Below are 26,520 nucleotides of genomic sequence, written 5' to 3' on the forward strand. Positions count from 1 at the left end.
AATATAAATAAGTGAGAAAAAAAAAAACTGGTAAAGAAAATGAAAGGTTATGAGTCCAATTAAGTTTTTTAGTGTATACAAAGTATTTCCAGTTGCGTGACTCTTGGGTTACATTTTTTTCCCACACAAATGAAACAACAGCTAATAAGCCCTTTCAGACCACAGCCTCACCAACTGGCTAGCAGGTGGGTGAAGTGATTCTGTCTCTCCCACTCAAGTTGAGAAAACTTTCCATCTGCTTTGTATCTGCATGAAGTGTTCACAAATGTGAAGTAATACACAGTGGACTAAAAAATAATAAGCTCAAGAAGAAAAATAATGAACTTGATCAAAACTGGAAGAACTATGAACTCACTTCCACCCTAAAGATATCCAAACAACCTAAGGACTCTGTTATAAAAATGAACATCATGCTCAGAAAACAGGAAAGAACAGCAAGACATAAATCAAATAAAAATATCATGAGGTTGTGCTTTAGAAAACTGCATGACTTGTACAACTTTTTGTGTACTGAGTTCTGTTCCTACAGCCCTTTACAGAGCTAGGTAACTCCAGGCAGCCTAAAGGACACAAAACACCCATGTGCCCATAACCAGTGCAGGTCTTGTTAGCGAGAGCTCAAGGTGGCCACCTGATGAAAAAGTGAATTTTGACAGGTAAGAAAGAAATCAGCCATACTATGTACTTTACAAGGAATAGGAAAAGAATTTTCATGTGAATTCGAGATGAAACACAACACCAGGAAAGATATTATGAAACGTTTGCTGTGCTGAGGTTACAAAAACCTTCTGTCAATGTAAGGTTCACAAGCACGTAGAACAGTCTGTGAAGAAATGATCAATAAGGATAAAAACATCCCCTTGGGTATCAAGAAATTACTAGATGCCATGGAGTGGTCAGCCAGAAGGGACAGAAAACTGAAAAGGAAATGGAGAATTGAAGGCTTTGACTCCTCTCTTGTTTTCCTATGAGGTATTAGTGTAAAACGTGCCTGGGCTACGGCCTGGAATCAGACGTATAGTCAAGTACATCCTTCAGTTGAAGTCAGTTAACAGTAACGTACCAGAGGACAGGGATATCGTACGCACCTCCAGCAATGTGCTTTTAAATAGGATACAACAGCGCTGTCACTATTTTAAACAAACATCAGCCCTAAAATCTGTAAGAAGAGGTAGGCTTTGCATCTGCAACAGACATCGGCAGGTTAAACATTTTTCCTGACGAAGTATATTCTGAACACCTATGAGCATATGGTGGGTATAAAGTTTTAGCATTTTTCCAGTAGCATCACAGACATGGGTAAGAGAGAGCTGGGACCTCTATAATTTAGATTAATTGCTTATTACGGATATGAGGAGAGATGCTGCAGGAGTACTACAGCCTCAAATAACAACTGAAAGCAGCCATTTGAGCCGATGTAATCCCCCGAGCCCTCAGGGATCAGTCGCAGAGTGCTTTACCTCTGCAGCGATGCCTGTCCCTCTCCGGCTGCTGACAGTACAAGGGTACCGGCAGGGATCTGAGTGCACGTCTCCTTCTTGAGGAGCTGCCCTGACTCACCGCCCTTTCGTATCAGTTACATATTTCTGCACGTACGGCTACAGCAAGACCCAAACCCATTTTAAGTCTGCCTTCTCATTGTTCTCTGTCAGTCTGTCAGAAAGCGATGCTGGACCTCCAGCACTCAGTCCCTGGCCAGCAGCACCACCAGCTCCCGCTGCAGGAGCACACGTTACCTGCCAGCAGTGCCTCTCTGCAGGGCACGAAGCAGGTGGGGAGCTGGCTGCAGCTTTTCAGCTAGGCCTGAGGTTTGAGATTAGTCAGTTTTGGCAATGGTTACATGGGGGTGATCACGGATTTCCAAATCTGCATAGGACTGCCCAGCACCCCTCACATTGTCATACCTAAATCTTGGTTGTACTCAAGTTTAAGCCACCACCCGGACACCACAGCCCCCATCTGTCACCAGGGAGTGAGAAGCTGCAGAGAGGGAGAGATACTGCACTGCTTGGGAATGCAAGGGGTGCAAGGACATAGCAGCAGAAAGGTAATTGGGAAGTAGCGAATAAAAATCACCTTCGACATTCGCCTCCTCAGAAATATGCTCCATATCAAAGCCAAAGCAGCAGCCTGCCATGGGGAGCATTTTACGGAGAGCTCACCTAAAGCAGCTGTGAGAAGTCCCCTACCATGATAGCAGCCTCCTTCCTTACCCAGGTTGTCCCATGAGCAGAGAGCATGGCATCGTGGTATGGATGTGTAGCCTCTGCTGCCTGCACCAGTAAAGCATATAATGGAATAAGAGCAAAGAGAGCAAGAGAGAGACGGAGGAGAGCAATAGTGCACCGTGGTGCACTGTGGTGCTCTGTGCAGAATCCAGCAGGTGCAAACAGTACTCAGAATGAATTTGGTCTCCATTAGAGGATATCAGCTTTTACTGGCTATGAACAGGTAACTGGAAATAAGGGTTCAACATTGTTTTCAGCTCTGCTGTGGTTCAACTCCCTAATTGGAAGGACAGTAAACAGGAACATTTTGCTTCTGTTTGGAATGCAAAATATGCAGCACTGGTTTCTGCAATCAAATCCCCAAACCAAAACATGACAGTCATGATTCCCAACTCCCCTATTCAGCAGATTGCTGCAGTATATCCCTACAAAATAATTATTTGCACCAATCAGTTGCCAAATAGGGGTGCAAGATGTTTAGAAGAAAAGTGCTTGACTGAGAAGGTAGTGTTTAAACAGTTGGGTTTTTTTCCAAAAACTTTGGGATTTTTTTTGTTTTCTGTTACCTGGCAGGTAACAGAAATAATTGCTTTTGTAAGTGTGTTGGTTTACTATGTGTTAAATGCTCACCAATTAAATTATTGAAACATAATTACTATGCAAGCAGTCTTCTCTCATTATCTATTTTTAGAAACAAAGCCCATTAGTATGGCTGCCTTCCTCCTCCCATCTCTGCTTTCTTTTTCACATCTCTGGAGTGGCAGTAGGAGGTAATTAGAATGGCCAGCCTCTAGCTCAGGATGCAACACAATGCCACGGGCCAGCAAAAAGGAGTCAAGGTCCATGTCACCTGCACAGCAGGCTGCAGTATCAATGTGGTTCTTCTGACTGCCTTAGCTCCATTTCCCTTCTGTGCCTTCCTGTTCGATTGCTATGGCGAGAAGTGTGCCATGTTACAAGTAAAGGGCTGAAAGGAAAGTTTTGCTGTGTTCCTTTTTGAAGCTTGCCTCGTGTCAGACTCTGATCTCTTGCCCACCAAAACACCCTCCAAGACCTGGGTCTGAAGAAGCAGAGGAGCAGTGTGCATTTCTCCCTGACTCTGCCTGCTTTGTGGACAGAGGATTTTGCATTAACATTCATGCTAAAAGTAATTTTACATCTTTTACGTCACTGCATTAAGAGTATGATATTTTGTGCATTATATAAACCAATTCACTTAAACTCTACTTAACCAAAGCTGCTCTTTCACCACATCCTCATTATGCCCTTAGGTGTCAACACACTCTTCAGTTACTCTCTCTCCATGAGATGACTCTTAACTCATCATAGTGATGTTCCAGAGCGCATTGAATAACCGGGATTATAAACGACTGTTTTTAATGCAATTAGGAATATTGCACAGGTTGAAAATTAATTCCTAGTTAAGGCATTGATCTAACAAGGAATGTAAGTGCATTTCAGTTTGTGATTCCTACTGAAACCAGAAAGATTATTCATATGATTAAAGCTAAGGTGACTTGTCAGAGTAGAGCATTAGAGTGTAAGATATGTGTTTGGACCCAGTTAAGAAAGATACTTAGGGACATGGCTGTAACCTATGAAACACTAAGCGCTTAAAATACCACCTAAGGTCAGAAGGAAAAGGAAGATCACATGATGGCCAACTCTGCCATCTATGTTTTTTCACAAACCTCTGCTCAATCTTACAATGGGTTTCATAACCCTAGCATAACAGCTTTTCACAATTTGAATAAATACTAGCAAATCATTAATAATAATAATAATAATAATAATAATAATAATAATAATTCCTTCTCCCAAAGGGATAGTTAGGAAGATTTCTCTAGCTTTCAAGATTACAAAGAGCTGCAGTTGAAAGTTTAAGAAGTGGATGAACAAAAGTAAACAAATTCTAATTATGGAAGATGAAGAAATCAAAGACATTTATTTCTATGCAATGTAAGATCTAATATGTCACCTTGCCGCCGCATTGGTGATTATTTTCAGACTGCTGGGATTACGGATCAGTTTATCCAGGATGCTGACAATCTGCTCAAACTTGGGTCTGTTGTTTCTGTCTTTCTGCCAACAGTCCAGCATCAGCTGATACAAGGCAGCTGGGCAGTCCATAGGAGGTGGCAAGCGGTACCCTTCATCAACAGCCTTAATCACCTGCACAAGGATAAAAGTTTTTGAAAACTTAAAGGCACTTAACTGGTTTTTATCAGTTCTGTGAACCACATTAACATGGACATTCTGTGTTTAAACAAATGTGTTTATTCACTAATTGTCTTGTCATGCAATGCCGCTGGTTTATCTGCAAAGTAAACCAGGCAGTAAATTAGGCATACATAAAGGGGAGTTAAGATACAGTATGTGACTTTGAGGAAGGTGAGAGTCTAGAAAGGACCTCCAAAACTCACACTTGATTGAACTAAATCCATAAACAATAGCTACAGTTAGTAAGGTGCTTGCTTAACTATGCCAAACTTCAAAAGGTCTTGAATATCTCTCCTCTGATCACCCTTAGCAACACATGCTTTCCACACTCTCTAGTGGACACTGCACTGGGCAGAAAACCAACCTACCCTCTCACAGGATATCCTGAACTGATAGATAGAAGGTCTTGTGGATGATCTCACAGGGCCAGAAAATATTTTTAAAACTTAGCACGAGGATAACGGTACACTTCCTACTGGGCAGTGCAGGTCCAATTCTTTTATCGTTTGTCTAGATTGACAAAATTTGTCTAGATTGTCTATCATTTTTCTAGATTGACAAAAAAAAATTGCCTAGAATTTACACTCTTATGAAGTTTTTTAATACAACACTTTCACTAGAGTATAATACCTCTTGATCAGTCCTACAGCATCTATTGCCCCATGAATAAAACCCCAATGTATTCTACGGAGAAAATTATAAAGCCATATTCTGTTAATCTTTTTTTTTTTTTATGTGGATCAGTTAATTCAAAAGCAGGACAAACTTCTCCGAATCAGAACAGGGATAGCAAAACAGTCCATGGTTTAAGCAGCCATGAAGCAGAGGCACATAAATAGGTTAATCCTTCTGTTTCTGATTTTAATGTGATGTTATTAAAGGCATTCTACTAGTATATCAGCCTACGTAATGATTCATTAATCTCCACAAACAATAGAAAAAACGTTCATGACTAATTAAAAGTAATACATAGTTTTTTGCAGAGACTTGTGTTTCAGAGGTACTCATTTGAAAAGAAGTTTTCTTCTCTTTTTCCTTGTTTAACATAAAGTAGTATAGAAAATGTCTGACTACAACTATGTTACTGACTTTTTAATTTAGTGCTAGCAACAATATATACCAAATCCTTGGAAAATCCATTTGTGTTACTGACTGTACCTAAGAAAATTTTGTTCATAAGTAACTCATGTGGAATAAATCTAGGATTAATAAGACAACAGAAAAAGAACAAAAACAGATATAATAAAAATCTTATTCGGGGAAATGTTATGCTGCTTAGAAAAATACTGGGAGAGATCCATTAATCATTTGGATTGCAGGCTTGGATAGTTTACTAATGTTGCAAAGAAGCCTGTATTGGAAGTCTTCTAATCAGATCACTCTACTTCTCTGTTTTACCCGTTGATTACTTCCAGAAGTATTTTGGTTTCTTTAAACTCTTGGTAGAAATGCTTTGCTTCTCTTTTTCACAAGCGCCAAGAACAATTTATTCTGTGCATTTGACATTTACAGAAAACTTCTACAGAATATTATACAAGTGGAACCAAAGGGGATCATCGGAAATTTGGGAGGGTTTTCTAACAATAAGCTAAGGAATGTAAAAGGCAATGACCTCATTGCAGTGGAATTGTTTGAATCATCCTACAGAAAACCACCAGCATGATAAAATTCTCTAATATGTTCCTTCAGAGGTCCAAAATACCCTGCTATAAAGTTGTTGGCTTTTTTTTAAGTTCATTAGAACTTTTACTTGACCAGGGAGATTTTGAGATTTTCATTTCTACATCTTATTCAATGTCAGCATCAAAAACTCAGAGCCACCTGGTTTCATTATGCTTCGCTTCCTTTCACAGCTTGATCCTTTATTTGAGAACGTAACTCAGATAACGATATACTCACATCCTGGTTGGACATCTCCCAATATGGTCTCTCTCCATAAGACATCACCTCCCAGAGAACAATCCCATAGCTCCATGCGTCACTGGCTGATGTGAACTTCCGATACGCAATGGCTTCTGGTGATGTCCATCGGATAGGAATCTTGCCCCCCTAGGAGTGAAACAAAATAAACCAGTCCATTTGACTGCAATACAATGAATAGCATTTTGCATGATTGATTATTTTATGTCTGAGATTCTCAATTATCATTCTATTGGTGTAAAAACCAGCGTAAGCTGGAAAATGCTATTACCATTTGTCATGAAAGCATCTTGTACACTATAGAGAGTAAACCACATTGTAATGCAAAATCTACTGTAAGCATGCACATATATATATACATATATGCACATATACATATTTATGTGTAGCATAATACGCACAGATAATAATAAATGGTAAGTTAAGTATGGTTGATTTTCAGTTATAAAATGTTTGGAAACTCATAGGACAGTCATACAGCATTAAGGATGAAAAAGGTAGTATGAGGTCCTTGTTTGTATCCTAGATCCCTTTGCACAGCACGGGAGGGCTGGATGTGGCTATTTGTCAGGCATTTCAAGTGAATTCCCTGTTTGTGTGGAACCTGGATGGTTTCTCCATGTTTTCACCCCATGTTTTCCAGGACATTCAAGGAAAATGAGGGGCCATGATGTTGGTCTCTTTCACTAATGCCAACCCTCCAATTGCGCAAGGCAGTGAGTAGGACCATATGGACAAATTTCCCATCCCAAAGGTGTCAGAGACAGTCACAGAAGGACAGATTCAGATGGGGTCATCTGTGCAGAGGGGAGAGTGCAAAAATGTCGTCTGGGGAAGTGGTCTTAAACATTTTTTACAGTCACAGGAGAAGCAAGCCATCAATAAATGATGTAAAGTTGAAAAGGATTAAAGCTACCATTACAATTAATATTGCAGTTAGGGGAACGTCCCTCTCTGATTACGGCCACCACTTGGTGCCATAGGTCAAATGAGTAAAATGCACACAAGCAGCCTCAGGCTGAGTTTCCGCAAGATGAGAATTAGAGGAAAGAGACAATTTCCAATGGTTCCAGCTTTGGCACAGGTTTTTAAGACTGATTTGCGAGTCACACATGAGAAAACAAAGTTCTAAAAGATAGCAGTGCAAAACTTGTTAGTTAAGGTAATTTTGGAGTGAATATATTTGAATACAGAAAACTGTGAGAGTTTGAAGTTGTTTCCAGTTCCAGGGATGCACAACACGTACAGGGATATATTCTGAAGATTTCACACTAGACTAGCTATTTGAGGTACCTCTGCAACCCCCTATTATACTACAGTCATACATCTATCCTCACAATAACCTGCGTGGGAAGGGATTGGTCTTATTTCCACTGAATAACCAGCAAGAAATAAAATGTAAAGATATTAATGCTCTGCCTACACTTCCATAAAGTGTACCTGCACTGAGGGTAGTCATACGCTCACCAGCTTTAGATTAACTAGCTTGGTTAACAATAGAAATGTGGACATTAGTGTTAATTGGAAACCTAAATACAGCCTAAATACACTGGAGCCTAAGCATCTGCAGTTTCATGGCTAATATTGCACAAATGAGATTATATATAAGCATCACAGGCAGGCCTGCCTCAGGCTACAATTTAGACCTCTAAAATGTCACTAGATATGTCTTAGAGGCTTGGCAAAGGTCAGAGAGGGAATCTATCTTGGTATACAGATTTTACAGATCCCATCCTATTTAGCAGACTCCCTACCTTAAGCAAAAGACAAACCTTCACTTCACACACAACCCTTAAAATTAGGTAAACACTGAATTTTGACAATACGTGTGGACCAACAAATAGAAATAAATAGCAGTATTGGAAACCACTGTTTCATCACAGAAGCCAGACTGGAGAGCCCGATGTCTTTCTCTTCAAAATCTATAAGATGATGTTCTTTAGTCTCAAAAAGTACATCCTATTTACTGTTCATTAGAAGTTTATTCACAGTTCCCAGTGCTGCTCCATAACAGTACTGAGAACACAAAAGTGATTTTTTTTTTTCCTCATACTCTATTGATAAGCAATATTATACCCCCTTTACAAATGTCTAGGGTCCCTCAGGGAGTCCAAGACAGAGCCAAGAAACGAGGAAAGTTCTCCTGTGTCCCAGTGTTTTCACAACAAATCCACTTACGCTTTTAGATGTGAGGACGATAAAGAAACCAATCCCGCCTTTTCAATGTTTTTTCTCCGCATACTAGTAGAGTGAACGTTGACTTCCAATAAAGAACGTCAATGCTGGGGGAAAGCCATATCCTAAATTTACACAAACAAAACGCCACCACCGCGAAGAGAAAGATCTTCCTAATCAAACGTCTCCCACTCGTCCCGCAGGCTCAGAAGTCGCCCGCAAAACCGCGCGGACTCGCAGCGCAGCTGCAAGGCCCGGGTGCCTGACTGCTGCCCGCCAGCACAGAGGAGCGGGCCGGGGAGGCCCGGGCTGCGTGCTGAGGACGCCAGCCCTCCCAGCACAGACCTGCCGCCCACCTCAACTGCCAGGACAGAACTGCCTCCGCGCCACCCGAGACATAAACTGCGGAGGACTTCTACAGATCAAACCCGACCCTGCGGCCCGCGTCTGGAAATGAACGCGCAGCTTGTGGGGCTGCTGCAGCCCAGGCCTGAGGGGCCGCCACCCCGCCCCATGGCGGGCGGGGGCTTCTGGGCTCCATCCCCCTGCCAGCGCTCCCACAGGTCAGCGTGTCCAGCAGGGACCAAGCCAGGCCAACGCTGGTGTTCAGTTCGAGACGAAATGTTTCAAATTCCTGGCCAGGAGGAGACGTAAAAGAGGGAACTGTCGATCCTTGCGGCGTCTGATAGCTTCTTTGTAGATCCTGGTTGCTTCCTCGGTAGCACTGCCAGCCCAGGCAAGGCCCAAGCCTCCTCTCACCTCTGCTGATCCCTGCCCTCGTGCCCGGAGGCCTCGGCGCTGCTGGGGAAGAGACCTTCTGTGCCATCTGATCCGAAAGAAGCTGAGATACAGAGCTAGGCGTTGTCAGTGGGCTCGTGGAAACCTAGCCAGGCCCGGCCTCATTCTCCAGCAATTGCTACGGCTACTTTTTGAATAGAGGGATGGCAGAACATACACCTACGATGTGGCACATAGGAAAGCCCTCAAGGCAGGGAGTAGTTACGTTGTTCTTCTTGCATCAGCATAGTGGCTGGTTCTGTGAAACACAGAAGTATCATTTTGGCGTTTTCAGAATATTACTCTAAAAAATCTGAATTTCCATGGGTGGCGTCAGGCGCGCTTTCTAAATTTCATGTTAAGATACGAAAATGGAGCTCTTCTTGCAGAACCCTAGAGAAATAATTGCCAGATGTCACACGGAGAAATGTGCTCGTGGCTAGAACATGAGCACTTTAGGCAAGGGCAGGAAATATCATATTTGATAGAAGGTCTTCACCTTTATAATCTTATGGAAAAAGTCAGTTATACAATTGGAGAAACACATTTACACAAAATGACATTAATTAGTCTCTTAACATTTGGGAACTGCTTTATTGCAGGGTAAGGAAGATTATAAACTCAATAAAACAAAGTTGTTCTGGCTTCGTTTTAGTGAAACATGAAGGTACATCAACCCTAGATTCTATTACAAGGAAACAAATTTCTTTGCTAAGTCTCAGCTGTAACTTTATACAAGCCTACAGATACATGTAGCATTACCATAAATGAGTGTAAAATAAGGAGAGCATTAAAATGTAGCTAAAAAAGAAATCAACTGCCACTGAATAGAGTGTAAAACTACAATTTTGCTATTCTGCTCCCTAATTTGTCATAAAAATGTCAATCTTTTCTTTGTATTTAAAAGGGGACTTTGTTGACTTGTTTTTTGAATAATTTAAGAGCAAGAACAGCAAAAAAACAAAGTTCTGGTAAATATTTTTTAGACAAATAAGCATTTTAGCACAAAAACAATTCCCCCCAAAGGATTATGCAACATTCACATTTTAGCAGATGTCCAAATATCAATAAATACAGAAAATCTGAGAAGTCATTTCAAACTAAATGCATGGTTTTCTATTGCTATTAGCTTTGAAAATTATAAGGCTTACTGTAATTCAAAAAGTCTACTTTGAAATTCCACGATCATTCAGCATTAGAAAATCCCTTTTCACTTCTCTTCACCATTTTTGAGAAATACAGATCTCATTTGAACACATATCACATATCTGCTTTGCCAGAAATCAGGATATTCTTTGCAATATCCTTTCCCAGGATCAAAAGATATCTTACATAATTTACTTTTGCATAAATTAAAACAAACACTTGCTCCTAGACCACAGAGCTGGAGCTGGGAAAACTAAGCTCCCATACTTGTTTCTTTACTTGTCTCTTGTTTTTTACCCCCTTTCCTGATATTACCCCCCCAGTCTCCTGATATTTAAAAAGTGTATCGTGATACCTGCTCTGTAAACTGCTGTGATGAAAGTGCTAAGAAATCTTACCTGTTGGGGTTTTTTTAATTATCTAGTGTAGGTCCATTAGGCTTTCATGCAATTTAATCTTCTTTATCTGCTATCTCTGTTGCTTACCTTCCACTGGAAAATCTGAAATTCTAGTATTATTGGCTGGTATTACTGGGCTCCTACCCTTCAAAATTAGTACTACAGGGACTGAACATGTTAGACAAACTTGGTAAAATGAAAAATCATTATAGATATGCCTAGGAAAAAGGTTCGCCCAAATTTATTTGATACAGGCTTATGAGAAATCTACGTGTGCATGCATCAATAGCCACTGGTAATATATTTACTGATTATTTTCTGAAGATAAATACAAGTTTTAAACATTTTTGTCATGGTCTCCCTTTAAGGGTATGCTCATCATGAAGCCAAATAAGCTGCCTGGATTTGAGTAGAAAGAAAGCATTAGTATTAGAAATTGTAGGAGTTTGTTATTGCAGCTCAAAATCCCAGGCAGTCTACATCAGAGAACCACTCTTGGGGTTTGAAATTAGTGAGCCAGCAGTAACTGAAAGTTTTATCTGCTCTAGATGGAGCTGTGATTCCTACAGTATCTGGCCGTTCAGCATAATTCATCTAAAGTCAATGAAGTCCTCAATTTATTTCTAGCACGTCTGGCACTCCAGCACAAGGCAGCTGTTTCCAGGCCTTCATAACCCATTCCAATATTCTGATTTATAATCTGTTACAGGGTGACTGCCACAGGCACCTAAGCCACAGGCCTGGGGAGAGGAGAATCAAGAAAAATGCATTCTAACAGAATTATTAGAAGAACTTCACAGGAAAACCTGAAGGTAAAAGCCTGACATTAATTCATTACATGATGACTTAGGCTAGTTCAGGAGATATCTTACTGGTACAGAACAAGATGGTTTCATGTGAGTGATATGAGCCTGACTTACCCTCTTAAGCACCTGAAAATTACCTGATGCTACTTGTTCATCCATTACTAATTAATATTTTATCTTTACATTATCTCCTTCTTGAGTGGTAAATTATAACAGAACACTGTTTCTGTCCCTTGCACTTATCAGGCAAGAGAATTTGTGGGGTTTTGTTTCCTTCTTTAGCACTCCCTTCAATATACTCAAACTGTATTACCATGTTTTTGCATATATAGGAAACAAATGAACCACAACAAATTTCTGTCAAGCACCAGTTGCAATAACGTGTGCAGGAGGACCTCTGTGCCCTTCCCTGTGGCACACAACGGAGCAGTGCCTTGCCATGCACTCCCTGCTCCGGCACTGTTACGTGGGGGCACACGCTACCAGAATACTTGCTATCAAAGCACAGTATTTTTTGAAGTGATGTAGTTTTAATGAGAAGTTATCCATGCAAACATAATAACTGGACAGTGTTTTACATTGAAATGCCATGAACACCGGTGATGTATCCAACTATGCACTTAAATAGTCAAAGTTCGTCTACTGATTACCCAAATATTATGCTTTTGAGAGATGTAATTACAGTCCCTCTACATTTGTGATGGCTTAAATTTACTTCCAGTTCATACTGTATCATTAGTCCACCCACTTGTCATACAGAAATCTAAAAATAATAAGAATAATAAAGATCAATTTGACAATGACAATTTTAATACAGTCTTGGCCTTTCAATTAAAAGTGAATAGGTACGGAGAATGTAGATAATTACAGTACATCCCCTCTGGCACAAAGACTCTGTAAAAAAAATAATCCAGTCAGCCTGACTCACATGCTGGCTTCTGCTTCTGTAAGCAGGCAGACCACAGGTTGCCAAAGGCTTTTTGTGGTATCGAGTCAGCGACAATAATTCAGGAGGTAAAAAATGACCCTGTCAGGTAGCAAAGTTTTTTTACAACTCCTGATTCCCTGTATTTCACATATGCACCTGTGATCTTCACATTATCTTTCCGAGCTCTTGTACAATAGCATGAATATCACAGATTATGTATTAATATATAAAGGGATACATACATTATTGATATATAAAAGGATACACATTCATATTCTTTATGCAAAGCTTCAGACACAGCTGCTGACAGCAGAACAACATAAAATTTCACCTAGTCAGTGGTGTGTATTGAAAGCCTGAAGGGCTGACTGGGCTTCTTGGGGGCAGACCAATCCTGAATTGTAATGATGAATTAAAGCAATGGAATCGTTCTCAGGCTTTGACATTTACAGGCAGAAAATAGAGGTAAAAGAGGTGGCTAAATAGATAAAACATCTATCTTTGCAGCTAACTCTATAAATTTCCCTAGTACCACTGATACTAAATGGAGAACTGGGAGTGGGAAGCAGTGGAGGGGAGGCAAAACTCTCTACCCATTAATATAATATGCACTCTTTACTGTTTGAGTGTTTGGAATTGCAGTTATAATTTGGATTTAATAACATAATATAATTTGGATGCCTCTTTTGAAAGATCTTACAGAGTAGTTTTCATCCTTCAGTTGCAAAGGCATGAAATTGTTTGGGATGATGCCATTATTTTAAAAAGTGGCACTATTTTTGTCTTGGTTTTGTCATATGGGGGGTACTGGTGGATGAAAAGCTGGAAATGAGCTGCCAATGTACTTTCACAGCCCAGAAAGCCAGCTGTATCCTGGGCTGCATCAAAAGAAGCATGGCCAGCAGGTCAAGGGAGGTGATTCTGCCCCTCTGCTCTGCTCTGGTGAGACCCCAGCTGCAGTACTGCATCCAGTTCTGGGGTCCTCAGTGCAGGAAAGACATGGACCTGCTGGAGTGGGTCCAGAGGAGGGCCACAAAAATTATTAGAGGGGTGGGACACCTCTCCTATGAGGAAAGGCTGAAAGAGTTGGGGTTGTTCAGCCTGGAGAAGAGAAGGCTCCACAGAGACCTTATTGCAGCCTTTCAGTACTTAAAGGGGGCTTATAAGAAAGACGGAGAGAGACTTTTTGGTAGGGCCAGTAGCAATAGGACAAGGGGTAATGGTTTGAAACTAACAGAGGGTAGATTCAGACTAGATATAAGGAAGAAATGTTTTACAATGAGGGTGGTGAAACACTGGAACAGGTTGCTCAGAGAGGTGGTGGTGGATGCCCCATCCCTGGAAACATTCAAGGCCAGGTTGTGTGGGGCTCTGAGCAACCTGATCTAGTTGAAGATGTTCCTGCTCATTGCAGGGGGGTTGGACTAGATGACCTTAAAGTTCCCTTCCAACCCAAACTATTCTACAATTCCATAATTCTAGAATTAGTGCTTGCAAAACGCACTAGAAGTAGCCTAGGAAATGGTCCTGTGTTTTGAGATATGACTAAGCAGCAGGAACATAAACTGCCCAGCTTTCCACCAGTGGACTGCAGATCTGTTTCACACTTGTGCTCCCCACTTTTTTAAGCTGAGGATCAAATATACCCTAGGGACACACTATCTGGACATGTATACAAGATTCACTTCAAAGGAAACTTGAGCAAAAAGATGAAGAGCAAATAGCCTTGTCCTTCTCTCAGAGACAAGATGGGGCAGAGGTATATTCAACAACTACTTTTGAAGGAAATAGATTTGTCCTAGGTTGTATTTGAAGGTTTTAATTATCTGAGCATCTTCCTGCAGCAGTTTGCGTATACACTATAAATGCCAGATGGAGTTTTCTGAACACAGATGATTACACTTCACAAAATAGTTTCTTTCCATCTGATTTCACTATCTAAATGTAAATAGGCAGGTAGGCTTAGAAAATAGGTGGCAGAAGGAGAGGAAGAAAAAACAAAAAATCAACACTGCAGCTGGCCATAGGAAATTCACATGTAACACTGGCCAGAAACACCGACGCCTTGGTTTGTCCTAGCCACCTGCAGATATAAGTCACTGATGTACTCTTCATTTTCAGGGAAGTGTGCTTCCCTTATAAAGCTGTGTGCTATGCAGTTTGATGGGGAGCTAATTTTTCCTCCCTATACAACCTTTTCATCTAAATTAACTAGGACTTAAAGGTATCTTCCGCTCTTAATGCGAGTACACAAAATGCCATTACTAAACTATAGATTAGTTTGCATGCCCAGATGATTTTTGGAATAAGAGAATTGAACTTCAAAGCCTGGCAGAGGTATGTGTCCGAGCAGAAGAGCATGAGCCAGCCATGCTGGGGGTGGGAGGAGGAATAGAGACTTCTCATCCATGGAGATATTAACAGAAAGGGCATGTGTAAGAAACATGAGATAAATATGCTATGCTTGGTGCTGGGGATTAGTATCTCGTTTTGGGCTTCACGTTTAAGGAAAATGTAGTTAAGTTGAAAAGAATCTGAAGGAGACCAGCAAGAACAGTAAATTTGGAAAAATTGCTTAAAAAATAAAAGAATGGAGGGATGCGTGTGAAGACGACAGCAATCTCCATGCATGTAAGCAGCTGCTTTAAAGGGGAGATCGATCACCTGCCTATGGGCAGTGGTGTTAGGACACAGAGTAATTGCCTTAGCTTGCAAAAGTACATCCTGGGGGAGGAAGGTTAAATATGAGACTAGATAAATACTATATCTAAAACTGTTTACCTCAGGGACAGTAACACCCATTACTTTCACAGGAGTTTTTAAGAAGAGGGCAGGCAAGCATATCTGACATGGCAATACACCTCTGGCTGAACTACAGACAATTTTCTCTTGAGGAACTCTTGCATTATATTAATATTTACTTATGAATGCTGAACCTATAATGAGCATGAAAACTGCTTTATCCTACTAATGTCTCTTTATATTAACTATGAGAGATCTCTGCGGACAGTTTTCTGAAGTGGTATATACTGCATATTTCTAACAACATGCCAAAGCTTATCAGAGGTCAAAGAAAGCACTGAAAGGTCAAGTAAAAAATAGAGTCTTTATGCCTGGTAAGTTATGAAGGTATGATTGATAAATACATATCTATAAATGTATGTGTATATAATGTTTAAGAAAACAGCTAGGTTTTCTTTACTCATTTGTCACATGTTATTTTATTTCAATCAAGAAGAAGATAGCATGCACAACTACCACAATAATTAATTGCTCCTGTCAGTGATCAGGAATGAAGGAAGCCCTAGAAAACCCACATTAAGATTTTGCTGTTACATTCTACTCTAATCGGGTTTGTACAGTGAAGTGGCAACGATTACTAGGCATCACAGCAAATTTCACCTAAGATATGGGATATGAATGCCACTTTTTCTGAAGTTAATAAAATCCACTTGCAATAGGATCAAAGTCAACAACCAGACATCCCAGTGTAATAACTACATACACAAAGCTAAATATATGCCTTCAAGGTTTCCACAATAAAATGGAAGTCTTATTCAACTGAGAACAAGATGTGCAGCAAAGCTGTATTTAGAAGACACTGTGGCTTTGCTAAGGCTCTAAGTCAACAGTGTAGCTTCCAGGTAGCTTTTCAAGCAGGATGAAATCCAGAAAAGAAACAAGCAGCAGCTGACACTATGGGCAGTCCCCAATCTGCTAAAAGCTTCTCTATCTCAGGACAAAACAGTCAGAAGTAAGTTTCCTCCTTGATATCATTACATCTCCAAAAGACAGGTACCACTTTGTATATATGATATAAGAAGGAGAAAGTACAGGAGGCTTATTACATTGTTAAGCAAGATTTCTTTTGTTGTTGTTTTACTCAAGGTTTTACTCAGTTAGGGGTACAACAGCAGGTATAACTGATACACCCTTGCAGAACAGTGATATCAGTATGCTCCAATCAGACAAATTATCGCTGGGTAGGATTTTTTTTACTGGGTGGGAGCTAAATCAGCAGTGTAACAAAACCTGCTCAAGGCACACATGAAGTCTTACGTTATTGTGTGCCAAATCAACTGAGGCCTTAATTGTGGTATTCACTCCTTTACACACCCAGCAGAAAGAAACTGAACCATGAATTTTGCATACTTTAAGAAAAATAATCTACCAACAGAAACCATATTTTTTTGCCTTTTATCTTCTCTGAGACATGGATTAAAAAATAGCTGTGATGAGCATATGGTTTATTGAACATGTCTGGGCATGCAAGACTGGATGGTCTCTGCAATACAGAGTATAAGCCTCAGGGACTCCCTCAGATTTCAGTTTAACTTTGCCACAACCAACAAGAATTTTAAAAGGATAAACAAACACAGAAACTCACCCTTGTGGTGTAAGCAGCTTCTGGGTCATCTTCCAGTACACGAGAGAGACCAAAATCTGAGACTTTGCATACTAAGTTACTATTGATGAGGATATTACGAGCAGCTAGATCTCGATGGACGTAACCCATATCTGACAAATATTTCATGCCAGATGCGATCCCTCGAAGCATGCCTACTAGCTGGATGACTGTGAACTGGGCATCATGTTTCTGGAAAACATTTGAAATGAACAATCTCTGAAATGACATGTTCCTCCTTGCACAGAATTTTTGATAAAGACCCTGGAAGCTCCTCAACTGAAGAGCTCGTGAGTCAGGGGTCACATTTTAAATGCCACACATGGAACTACTTTGATCTGCGGAGGATAATCTCCCAATCAGCTGAGGGAAGGGGACAGATTTTCAATTCAGATAAAAATTCATTTTTCCCATCCTTGCTGTCATCAGAATTTTAATTTCCTAGATGGGACCTGTGTGAAAGCAGTACATAAATCTAAGTTGTGTGTACTCATGAGACTGGAGTGTCAGGACATTAGGGAAAGAGCTGCCCAACTTTCCTGAAAGGCCATAGGAATTGTTAATGAAAATCCCAGCCTGACCCAATGGACTAATGAAAGTTTTCTATTACACAAGCATTTTTTTAACAAAAGCAAATGCTGATCTGATTCAGTGGCTTTCAAATTCCATTAAATTTAAACTCATTCCTCAAAATTTTCAACTTCGGGAACACAAAAATCACTTAAACACATTGTGACTTAGCTTCAAAATGAATACTTGCATATATTTCTAATTGTCTACCTCTAGACACGTTTTAAATCTCCCAGCTCTTACTAGCACTGTTTGTTAACATCTAGCTTTGATATTGATAAATGGATACATAGACGACAGGACAACAGCACGTCCTAGTGCTGCTCTCAAATGGATCCCCCAGTGCTGTAAATGTATCATTATGGGCAGCTCTCCAGCTCTTCCTGCTGCTTCTTCCAGAATTTTATTAAATACATGGGAGCTGGCTCTGCCATGTGGGGTGAGCTCACATGAATCAGTCTGCAAGATTGATTGCATTCATTTCATTTTTGATTAATATACTTAGGGGCAATATTAGCACTGTAAACATGAGACAAATATATGTCACAGTGGATGCTTAAATAGCCTCTCAGTATTCCCCCTCACGAAGAAATTCATTATTACGGAAGACCCTCAACAGTTGCCTGTTATGAAACCTTCTTTAACTAGAGCCAACACAAGAGGATCTATATAGACCCTGCAAAAAATTTAGCTAGAAATCAGAAGGTTTCTAACCATGAAAGGAATAAGACGTTCAGAAAGCCTTTCAATGGCAATGGGGAAAGCAAACTAACTAGTTAACTAGTTTTAAAAGACATTTATAAAAAAGGTTACAGGGCCTGAGTTGCCTGTGATATTAATGAGTCACAAGGTTCTTATCTATGTTTCCACAAAACAGTAGTAACCCACCCCCCAAAACCCCACACTCAAATGAACGAACAAGCTGAACAACTGTTTTGTACAGTCAGAAATTATTCTCCTTTCCTCAGAGCTTTCTTCAAGGATTTTCAGCCTAAACAATATGTATATAGTTCAGTACAGATATATTTCATTCAGATATACTGACACATTATTTATACATACTTTACATGCTCCAGTGAACATCATAACATATATAGTACATACTGAAACCAAGGTTGACGATATATCCCTTTTTGGGGTTAAACATCTAGTTGAGTGTTATGAATTTGGGGGATAATGTCATTCAACCGTAGCAGAACCAAAGCAGTCTCCCAGCCATGGCTGAGTTTGCCCTAACAAATTAAAATTAAACTAGTGTTTCCCCTCAGATGGGATTTCATTTCTGCTACACTTCTTGTTTTGCCACAAGTAAATCTTGGTGACACAGGGAGCGTTCACATTTTTTTAGGCTCACTACCAACTTTGACAGAAAACAAAGATAAATCAACAACAGTATTAGTATGTCTAAGATTGGGGAAAGAAAATAGGCCAATAAAGTTTGGTAGCAAAACATTTCAAACACCCTCAGGCATGGGGTTATTCCCTAAACTTTTCATATTTAGGGAAACGGCTCTTGGCTCAATACTATTGGTTTACTGATAAAATTTCCACAAATCTGTTCACTTTTGAAATCGCTTGTTAAGACATACAGGCTGCCAACCAATAAGCACAACTGCGTTATGGTAGTAATTCAGCCCTCAGAAAAACAATTTCCATTTTTGTGTGCCAGAATGCTTTAGTTTGTTTTTTTTATTGATGTGACATACTAATAAAACAAAAATGTTCTTCATTTTGGAATAATACTTGCTGCAAGCAGTCAAAATGGACTAGCAGACCCCTACCTGGCTTTCTGAGCACATCACAATGCACGCAAACCCGAATGGAAATAATGAAATATCAAGCAACAAGAGCTGATGATGGATTAGAGTACAGTGGCAGCAAATTCGTAACAAATTCAGAACAAGATCCAGTCTTGCACCACATAGTTCTCTATTGCACTTACCCGTAGGAAGCTGTCCAAGGAACCATTTTCCATATATTCAGTAACAATCATAACTGGTTTACCTGCAAATATATTACAGGGGTCAGGCATTTAAAAGGAATACATAATGATCAGTAAAAACAGGCATTTCAGAAATGTGCCCAAATCTTCCAAATCCCAAGGATAATTTTACATTTAGAAAGAAAGCAAAAGATGCATGGGCAAAACCAGCTCTGTCCACAACATAATTGTGATTCCACTGACATCAACAGAAATAACAGTCATTTCAGCATATACTGATACATTTTTTAACAGCTCAAGTCCCAAGAAACAAAGTGAAGCATTCTGCACATTCAGTATACGGTGTCTTATCCATCACTGCTGAATATGATCATTCACATAATCGTTGTTACGCAATGAAGTAGGTGTATTCTGGCATGTATTTGTCCCCAGGCTCCCTCTGGGGTTTCTCTCCAGAGGTGCCCTGGTCTGCACAACGGTGATGCAAGGACTGTGGAGCGGTGCTCTACCACGTAGGCACAGTCAATATGTTCCTCAGATACTACAGTAAAGGAGAGATCAAATAGCCTACGTGGAGGCAATAGCAAAAACCCTCTCCCTCAAGGAGGGCATTTACAATGCATTTAAATCGTAGAGCTTCAGTATTTTCCTAGTATAAGCTGAGGAAAATGTTGGGGTGGGGATAGAGATGGAAGGGAAAGCGCAGAATAAAAGTAATACAGGGCATTAGAAAGAGAAGCAGAGCTGTAACACAGCCACCTTCCACTGTTGGGGGTTAGCCCTCTTTCCAGGCAGTCCTGCCTCCCTCCGTGGCGGGATTGCCGATAACACGAACCCCCCCTCCTGCCAAGCACAACTTAGCTGGGAGCCAAACACGCTGCATCCACGGGGCAGCGGCATGCTCTAAAGAAACAGCCCTGCATCCTTGAAAAGCCTCTAATATCTTTCAAAACTTGTCTGTGCAGATTCAGATCAGTTTGTGAAACCATTCTTTCTACCCTAAGGTATTTTTGTAACATAACCAAGATTTCATATGCAACTCTGACATGTTGGAGAGAAATGAATGCAAAAATTAATGTGATGACGGTGAAGTTTCCAGACAAAGGTCATTGCCCTGCTAATATTTTACCATCATATGGATTTTATTATTTCATAATATTTTCTAAAGCTTTGTTTATTTTCTCTTTGTGGTAGAGTGAGAGGTGGGTAAGAGCATGAAGTTATTTAAAGAGATGAATTATTATTTCACATATAATACAGGAAGGCATCTGACCATAAAAGCATGACAAAGGCCTGCATATTGTATAGCAGGCACAGTGATATTTTAGCTTTTAAAATTAAACAGCATGAGGCTTGAAAGAGGTACCCAGTATAATTAAAAGCAAGAAAGCCATTAAAAAAGCAAAGTAAATGGTAACGGCTTCTTTTTTTGTTTTTCAGAAAATACAACTTCTACCAAATAGAAGTTCTTAGAAGAGAAATATTGATTACAAAGAATGAGTTTAATATCATAAAAAGAAAATCCTTTGTCCTCTTTGCATGGATTAATAGGTTAAAATATCTTCTTTCTGCTGTGCAAATGATGTGTTATACTGTGGGAATCACGCTAATGGGTAATTGACTCTGTCATCCATTAACTAGTAGGAACAAACTCTTTATCCAAAACATTAATCTTGAATTATATAGGATATAGTACAGATAAAAGACCTAATGATGTAAAACCTCAAAATTATTTCTGTTGCTTCCTTACTCTTGTTAGCAAGAAATATGCAGTGCAAGGAAAAGTACCTAACTTACACCATGTGTATAACATTAACCAAAGGCATTTCTGATAACACATAGAAAATGCTGCTGGATCTTTCAAGTAAAGGGCAGCGCACCAGTAGGGCTATCCAAAAATTTCTACGATAAATCCACGTACTTTGAAACCAGGAGACAGTTGCCTGGTTTCTGTATAAACTCAGTCAATTTTATGACACATCAGAAGACTGAAATCAGAGTAAGAAGATATGTCTTTCAGATTATTGAGAGCATCTTCCTGCCTTGCTCACCCATATGCAGAAATCCCCAAGTGCAGGGTTTCATTCTTGTTCAGTTGGAAATATGTCCGTAATAAGAAGCATATGCTCTGAAGCAACACGGTGCACTTTTAAAAGAACATTCTGCATTCATTTATCAAAGCACAGCCGTTTATACACGATAACAACTTGTGTCAACAGTGTTGCCGAAATTTATTATACTAACAGGCTACAAATTGCTGTAAATTATTAGTAAACTAGGCAGAACATGTGCGCTGGTTATTAAGACTACTGCCTACAGCGTGCCCAGGAGACCGGTGTAGTGGCAGAAAAAGGCAGAACAGAAATCAATGTGAAGCAGGGGAACAACTGTGCACTGGAGCAAAGGACTGAAGTCTTATCTGGTGGGTGCACCTCCTTCGTACTGCCAGTGGGTTGTCCCACTGGCAAACCAGAGCCACCCCAGCTTGAGAACCTCTCATACCAAATGGTCCTGTTGTAGGGATTGTGACAACTGCAGTTATTAGGAGTTGCTTCAGAGATCTGCTTCGTATGAAAAGCTAGATCATAGCTAAGGGCCGCCTGTCAAAAAGAATTTGGTTAATGAAGAAAAGATTGTATTGCCTGTTTATCATGCATTACCTGTACTGAGAGTGATCCAGCAAATACTCCACGGGCTCTCTACTGACTGTACATAAACTAACGCTTTTGAGTGTGATTTAATAGCTATCATTAAAAAATATGAGCACTTGCTAATTTGTTATTACACTATATTGGTTTGGTTTAAAAAAACCCAAACCCCACAGCCTTCTTGTCCTTCTATCACCCTACAAAATGTTAAAGAAACTAAATTATTATCTTTACTTGCATTTATGCCACATAATTTTACCCAGTAAAATGGATACAAATAGGTTCAGAGCAGTTTTCTCAACTCCTGTATTCAAGCTATCTGGAGAGGGTGTTGTATCCCTGAGGCTTTTATTGACTTCAGCTGGGAATATTCAGAGCTTGCTCTCTTATACTGTGATAGGCAGCTGGCACTCCCAACCCCCCTAAAACAGACAGCAGTCTGCTGTGAATACAGCTGAGTAGCAAACTTACTAATAGTCACTTATACAGAATACCGACAGAATTAGTAATGCACATTCAAAAGCAATGCACAAATTCCTGTGTGCACAGCAAGTAAATTATTTTCTCAAGTGCCACAGGAATACAAAATGTAACAAAATAGATTTTAGCTCAGCTGTGTACAGACTGATGCTGGTGTTTCAAGTAATTTTGGGACTGCAAATCTTACTGTGAATGTACAGAGTATGTGTCATTAAAAAGCAAGAGATAACTTGGATTTATACAGGCAGACCTGGCAGCCCTTTCCTAATGGGACTGCGAGACCTAAGCTGAAGAATAACTTCTTTGTTATTTAAATCAGCAAAACAGACTTTCATGAATCACATCTAGAGAAAGCATTATTATTGTAATTATGTCTCTTCATAACATACAGGGGTTTACATACCTTTCACTAGTTATTTTTAGACACATTCTTGTGGATTTTTTATTTCATATAATTTGTTGCAGTAAGCTATGAAATTCTTTCATACCTGTCTATGTTTGTGAAACCTTGAATCACACAATTTTAAAAAAAGATTCCTTAAAACCATCTACTTAACAGCAATGTATTCGGTATACTTCTACCCAGTTAAACTGGAAACGTCCTTAGCACATTCCAAGCAGTTCACTGAAATGGCAAGGAGCTGCTTTGCCAGCAGTCCTCTAGGATGAACTAGGAAACATCCTACCAATTTTTTCGACTCCCCTGAAAAATCTCAGAGCATTCCTGAAATTTTTTTAAGAATACTTCATATAAAATCTTGTTGATCTCCCACTTAATAACTGCTCATTAAATTTATCACCTTATGCTGCAATGGCAATTTAGGAAGTGTAGCTGAAGTCTCTGAATTTATGTCTTGCAGAACAAGCCAGTTTTGGTACTTCATGCAACCTCTCTCTTCTACTACCAACTATTTCTGCCTTTCTACCTCAAGGTAAATGACAATCAGCAGCACAAGCAATGAAAGCCAGAACTTGCCTAAATGAGGCAGCATCACCAGCACCAAATCCCATCAGCTGCTCATAAGGAGAAGAGCGTGCAGGATCTGGGTGGTTTTGAGGATCCTACCATGGCTGCCATGGGAAAGATGGGTAGGAGCTCTAAAACCGACACCACCGTTCAGGAATGCCTGTTACAATTTGCTGTTATCTTAACAAAAGTGGAGCTGGAGAGGGTTCTTCAAATATGTTACTTTTCCAGGAAGGTACTGCATGTGGATGGAGGTTTCAATTACTTTTTTTGTCTCAAAAAGAGAAGGTGATTTATTATCATAAACATAGACAAAAATATGCTTTAACAAAAAAAAACAAAAACCAAACCCATAACAAAAACACGCAAAGGCAGACTTAGGAAATGTTAATTAATAAATACATATTATCAAAGAAATAAAATCAATTTTACTACTGACAGCTTAAAGCCCCCAATTTTTATTTTTGAGAGTTTTACTAAGACGTATAAATTCTGGAGGATCAGGATCTTTAAAATGCCTCATACTGGTACATACCGAATATCACATGGAGTATTTTCCCTGCATGAAAACCATGTAGGAGAAAATTTGGACTTATTAATTTACTAGTATCAGTTGCTGTAGCCAGGTAGGCTGTTCATTAATTTGTGCTAATAATAAAATCTGATGATTTACTTGAAAGCAGAACATATTGCTTCAGTGCAATTAGGAAACCTTATGACATCAGACTCCATGACTCCTAACAGATTATCAGCAAGTGCCTCCTGGCCACTTGGTAGCAATTTGTAGCTCTGGAGTTTATTAAAACTTCCAGTTTATTACTGAGCTGCAGTGTTCTTCAGAAATGCTCCTTTTTCTCCATGTTCTCTATATTTTTTTCAAGCATACTATTTTTATTCCCCAATTTTTCCCAGCTCATCAACCCAGGGTCTTGTTTCTAAGTTCTCAGCAGCCTGAGAGCAGCAAGACAGTGAAGGTACTGCAGCTGCACTGCAGGCAATTGCCTCCGACACCATTCTTCATTGGATCCATCAGCATGGGTTTAGCTGGTGCTTTCACATGGGTAACTTTTTTCCTGCTTTTGAGGAAATACAATATACATTGCAAAAGCCAAGCTATGTGTTTCTGCTGTTTCGCTTTTGAAGGATATTTGGTACATATTGACAGGGTTGTAACATAAATGTTTCTGGAAGGGTTTGCAGAGTGTAAACATGGATGGTTCAGTTTTTTTACTTGCTTTTGCTCTTCCCTGAAAGATCAGCAAATATCGCAGAATACTTGAGGTTGGAAGGGACACTTCCGGTGACACTTCCCATGCAAAACAGATGCCCCCGTCATATCTTACTTTTAGTGACGACTCCCTCTAATCGAATGATATTAGGGTGGTCAAACTGTCCCATGATGCTTGCTTCTCCCAGGAAGTCCCTTCTCTGTTTTTCTGTGTAGCCAACTTTCAGGGTTTTGATAGCCACTGAAATTTCCTTTTTAGACGGCAGCTTTAGGCGCCCACTGCACACTTCTCCAAATTCCCCTAAAAAAGTGGAAAAATGACAAAAGACAAAATGTAGTTATTTCACGGGGATTTAAGAAAGACGACTTAGTGTTCAGAAAAGTCCCTGAAGTGTGATATTTACTGGTGGGCCACAGACCGGAGCTCCAAAGGAGGCCTTCAGACAACTACTTAACATTTCCATGCTTGGGCTCTCCAGCTGTCAAATTGGACAATGTCCCTTATTTACACTGCATATCCAGATGACTGCAGAGCAGAGGAATGCATAAATGTCACCAGAAAATCCCCTTTTTGTTTCAGTTGTTGCACTTTGAGACAATAGTAGGAGGGCTAACTGATTAATGCAGAAGTATCAGAATAGTCATGCATCCTTGTGAACATTATACTCTTCATTTCTACCAGACAGATATAGTCCAATTCCCAATTATTTTACTTATTTCAATTAAAGTAGCAAGATAATTCTTAACAAAAGAATTTCTCTACACAGCTACAAAGAAAAAAGAAATCCATACAGATTGTCTTTGTTCCATCATTATTCAGATTGATCTAATCATGCAAATATATACTGTCACTATGGGGCTATGGAACCTGATAGTCCACCATGAATATTGTGCCCACTGTATATTGCGTGAGATCCCTAAATAGGAAACAGCAGATATCACTGCATGTTTACTTTTATACAACGTGGTTTTTCCTTTGCTATGTAACATCCAAGAAGAGTGCACAGGGAAAATTATCTTAGCATTCAAATGAGCAAGTATTAAATATGTTGAAAAATTGCTGGAAGAAAATACTCACTTGAAAATTTCTGTATTTAACTACTGATTACATAAAGCATATAAGGAAGTTTCAGTATCTTAAAAAACATTTGAGCAGCAACTGACGTTTGATTCTCAGTTATACAACCCCCCATCTTAGATTTCATATGATATAATAAACTGCACATACAACATGCCAGTTAAAATTACAGTAGCAACTTTTTGTCTCCTTGTTTTAATGACAAAATAATTGAAATAATGAAAAATACAATAAAAACAGAGAATGGATAAAATATACAAAAAATATGATGGCAAGAATTGCCCTACATGATTATTTATATTTAGAGACAAGGAAAAAACTTTTCTGAACAGAGAAGAAAAGAAAGGTGTTCTGTTTTGTGTTTTGTTGTGTGTTTTTTTTCTTTCAAGACACTAGAGAGTGTTACTGAAGGCCTTTAACACTCTTTTTTCAATAATACATGCCTATTCAGGTTCTTTTGTCAACATACATGAGATCTAAATATAAATAGCCCTTCATATCCATATTTCGTCGTGTGGCCTTGTATAGAAAGTTTGACTTGGAAACAAACAAACCCTAAAAATTTAAGTGGTGGCATCATTTTTATGCAAACTGGGAATTTCGT

At 39.6% G+C, this 26,520-nt stretch overlaps 1 protein-coding gene across 2 annotated transcripts in view; it reads right to left on the reverse strand.

The window, feature by feature from the left end:
- Positions 1 to 26,520, reverse strand: part of EPHA3 (EPH receptor A3) — a 235,450-nt gene that overhangs the window by 15,193 nt on the left and 193,737 nt on the right. For both annotated transcript variants that reach the window (XM_052794544.1, XM_052794543.1), the window contains exons 11-15: positions 24,954 to 25,139; positions 19,516 to 19,577; positions 16,986 to 17,195; positions 6,348 to 6,497; positions 4,207 to 4,400 (exon numbers count right to left, since the gene is read on the reverse strand). In XM_052794544.1, coding sequence (XP_052650504.1) covers positions 4,207 to 4,400; positions 6,348 to 6,497; positions 16,986 to 17,195; positions 19,516 to 19,577; positions 24,954 to 25,139 — 802 coding nt within the window. The remainder of the gene's footprint in view (positions 1 to 4,206; positions 4,401 to 6,347; positions 6,498 to 16,985; positions 17,196 to 19,515; positions 19,578 to 24,953; positions 25,140 to 26,520) is intronic.

Source organism: Harpia harpyja, chromosome 8 (assembly GCF_026419915.1).
Source record: "Harpia harpyja isolate bHarHar1 chromosome 8, bHarHar1 primary haplotype, whole genome shotgun sequence".
Classification (NCBI taxonomy): Eukaryota; Metazoa; Chordata; class Aves; order Accipitriformes; family Accipitridae; genus Harpia; species Harpia harpyja.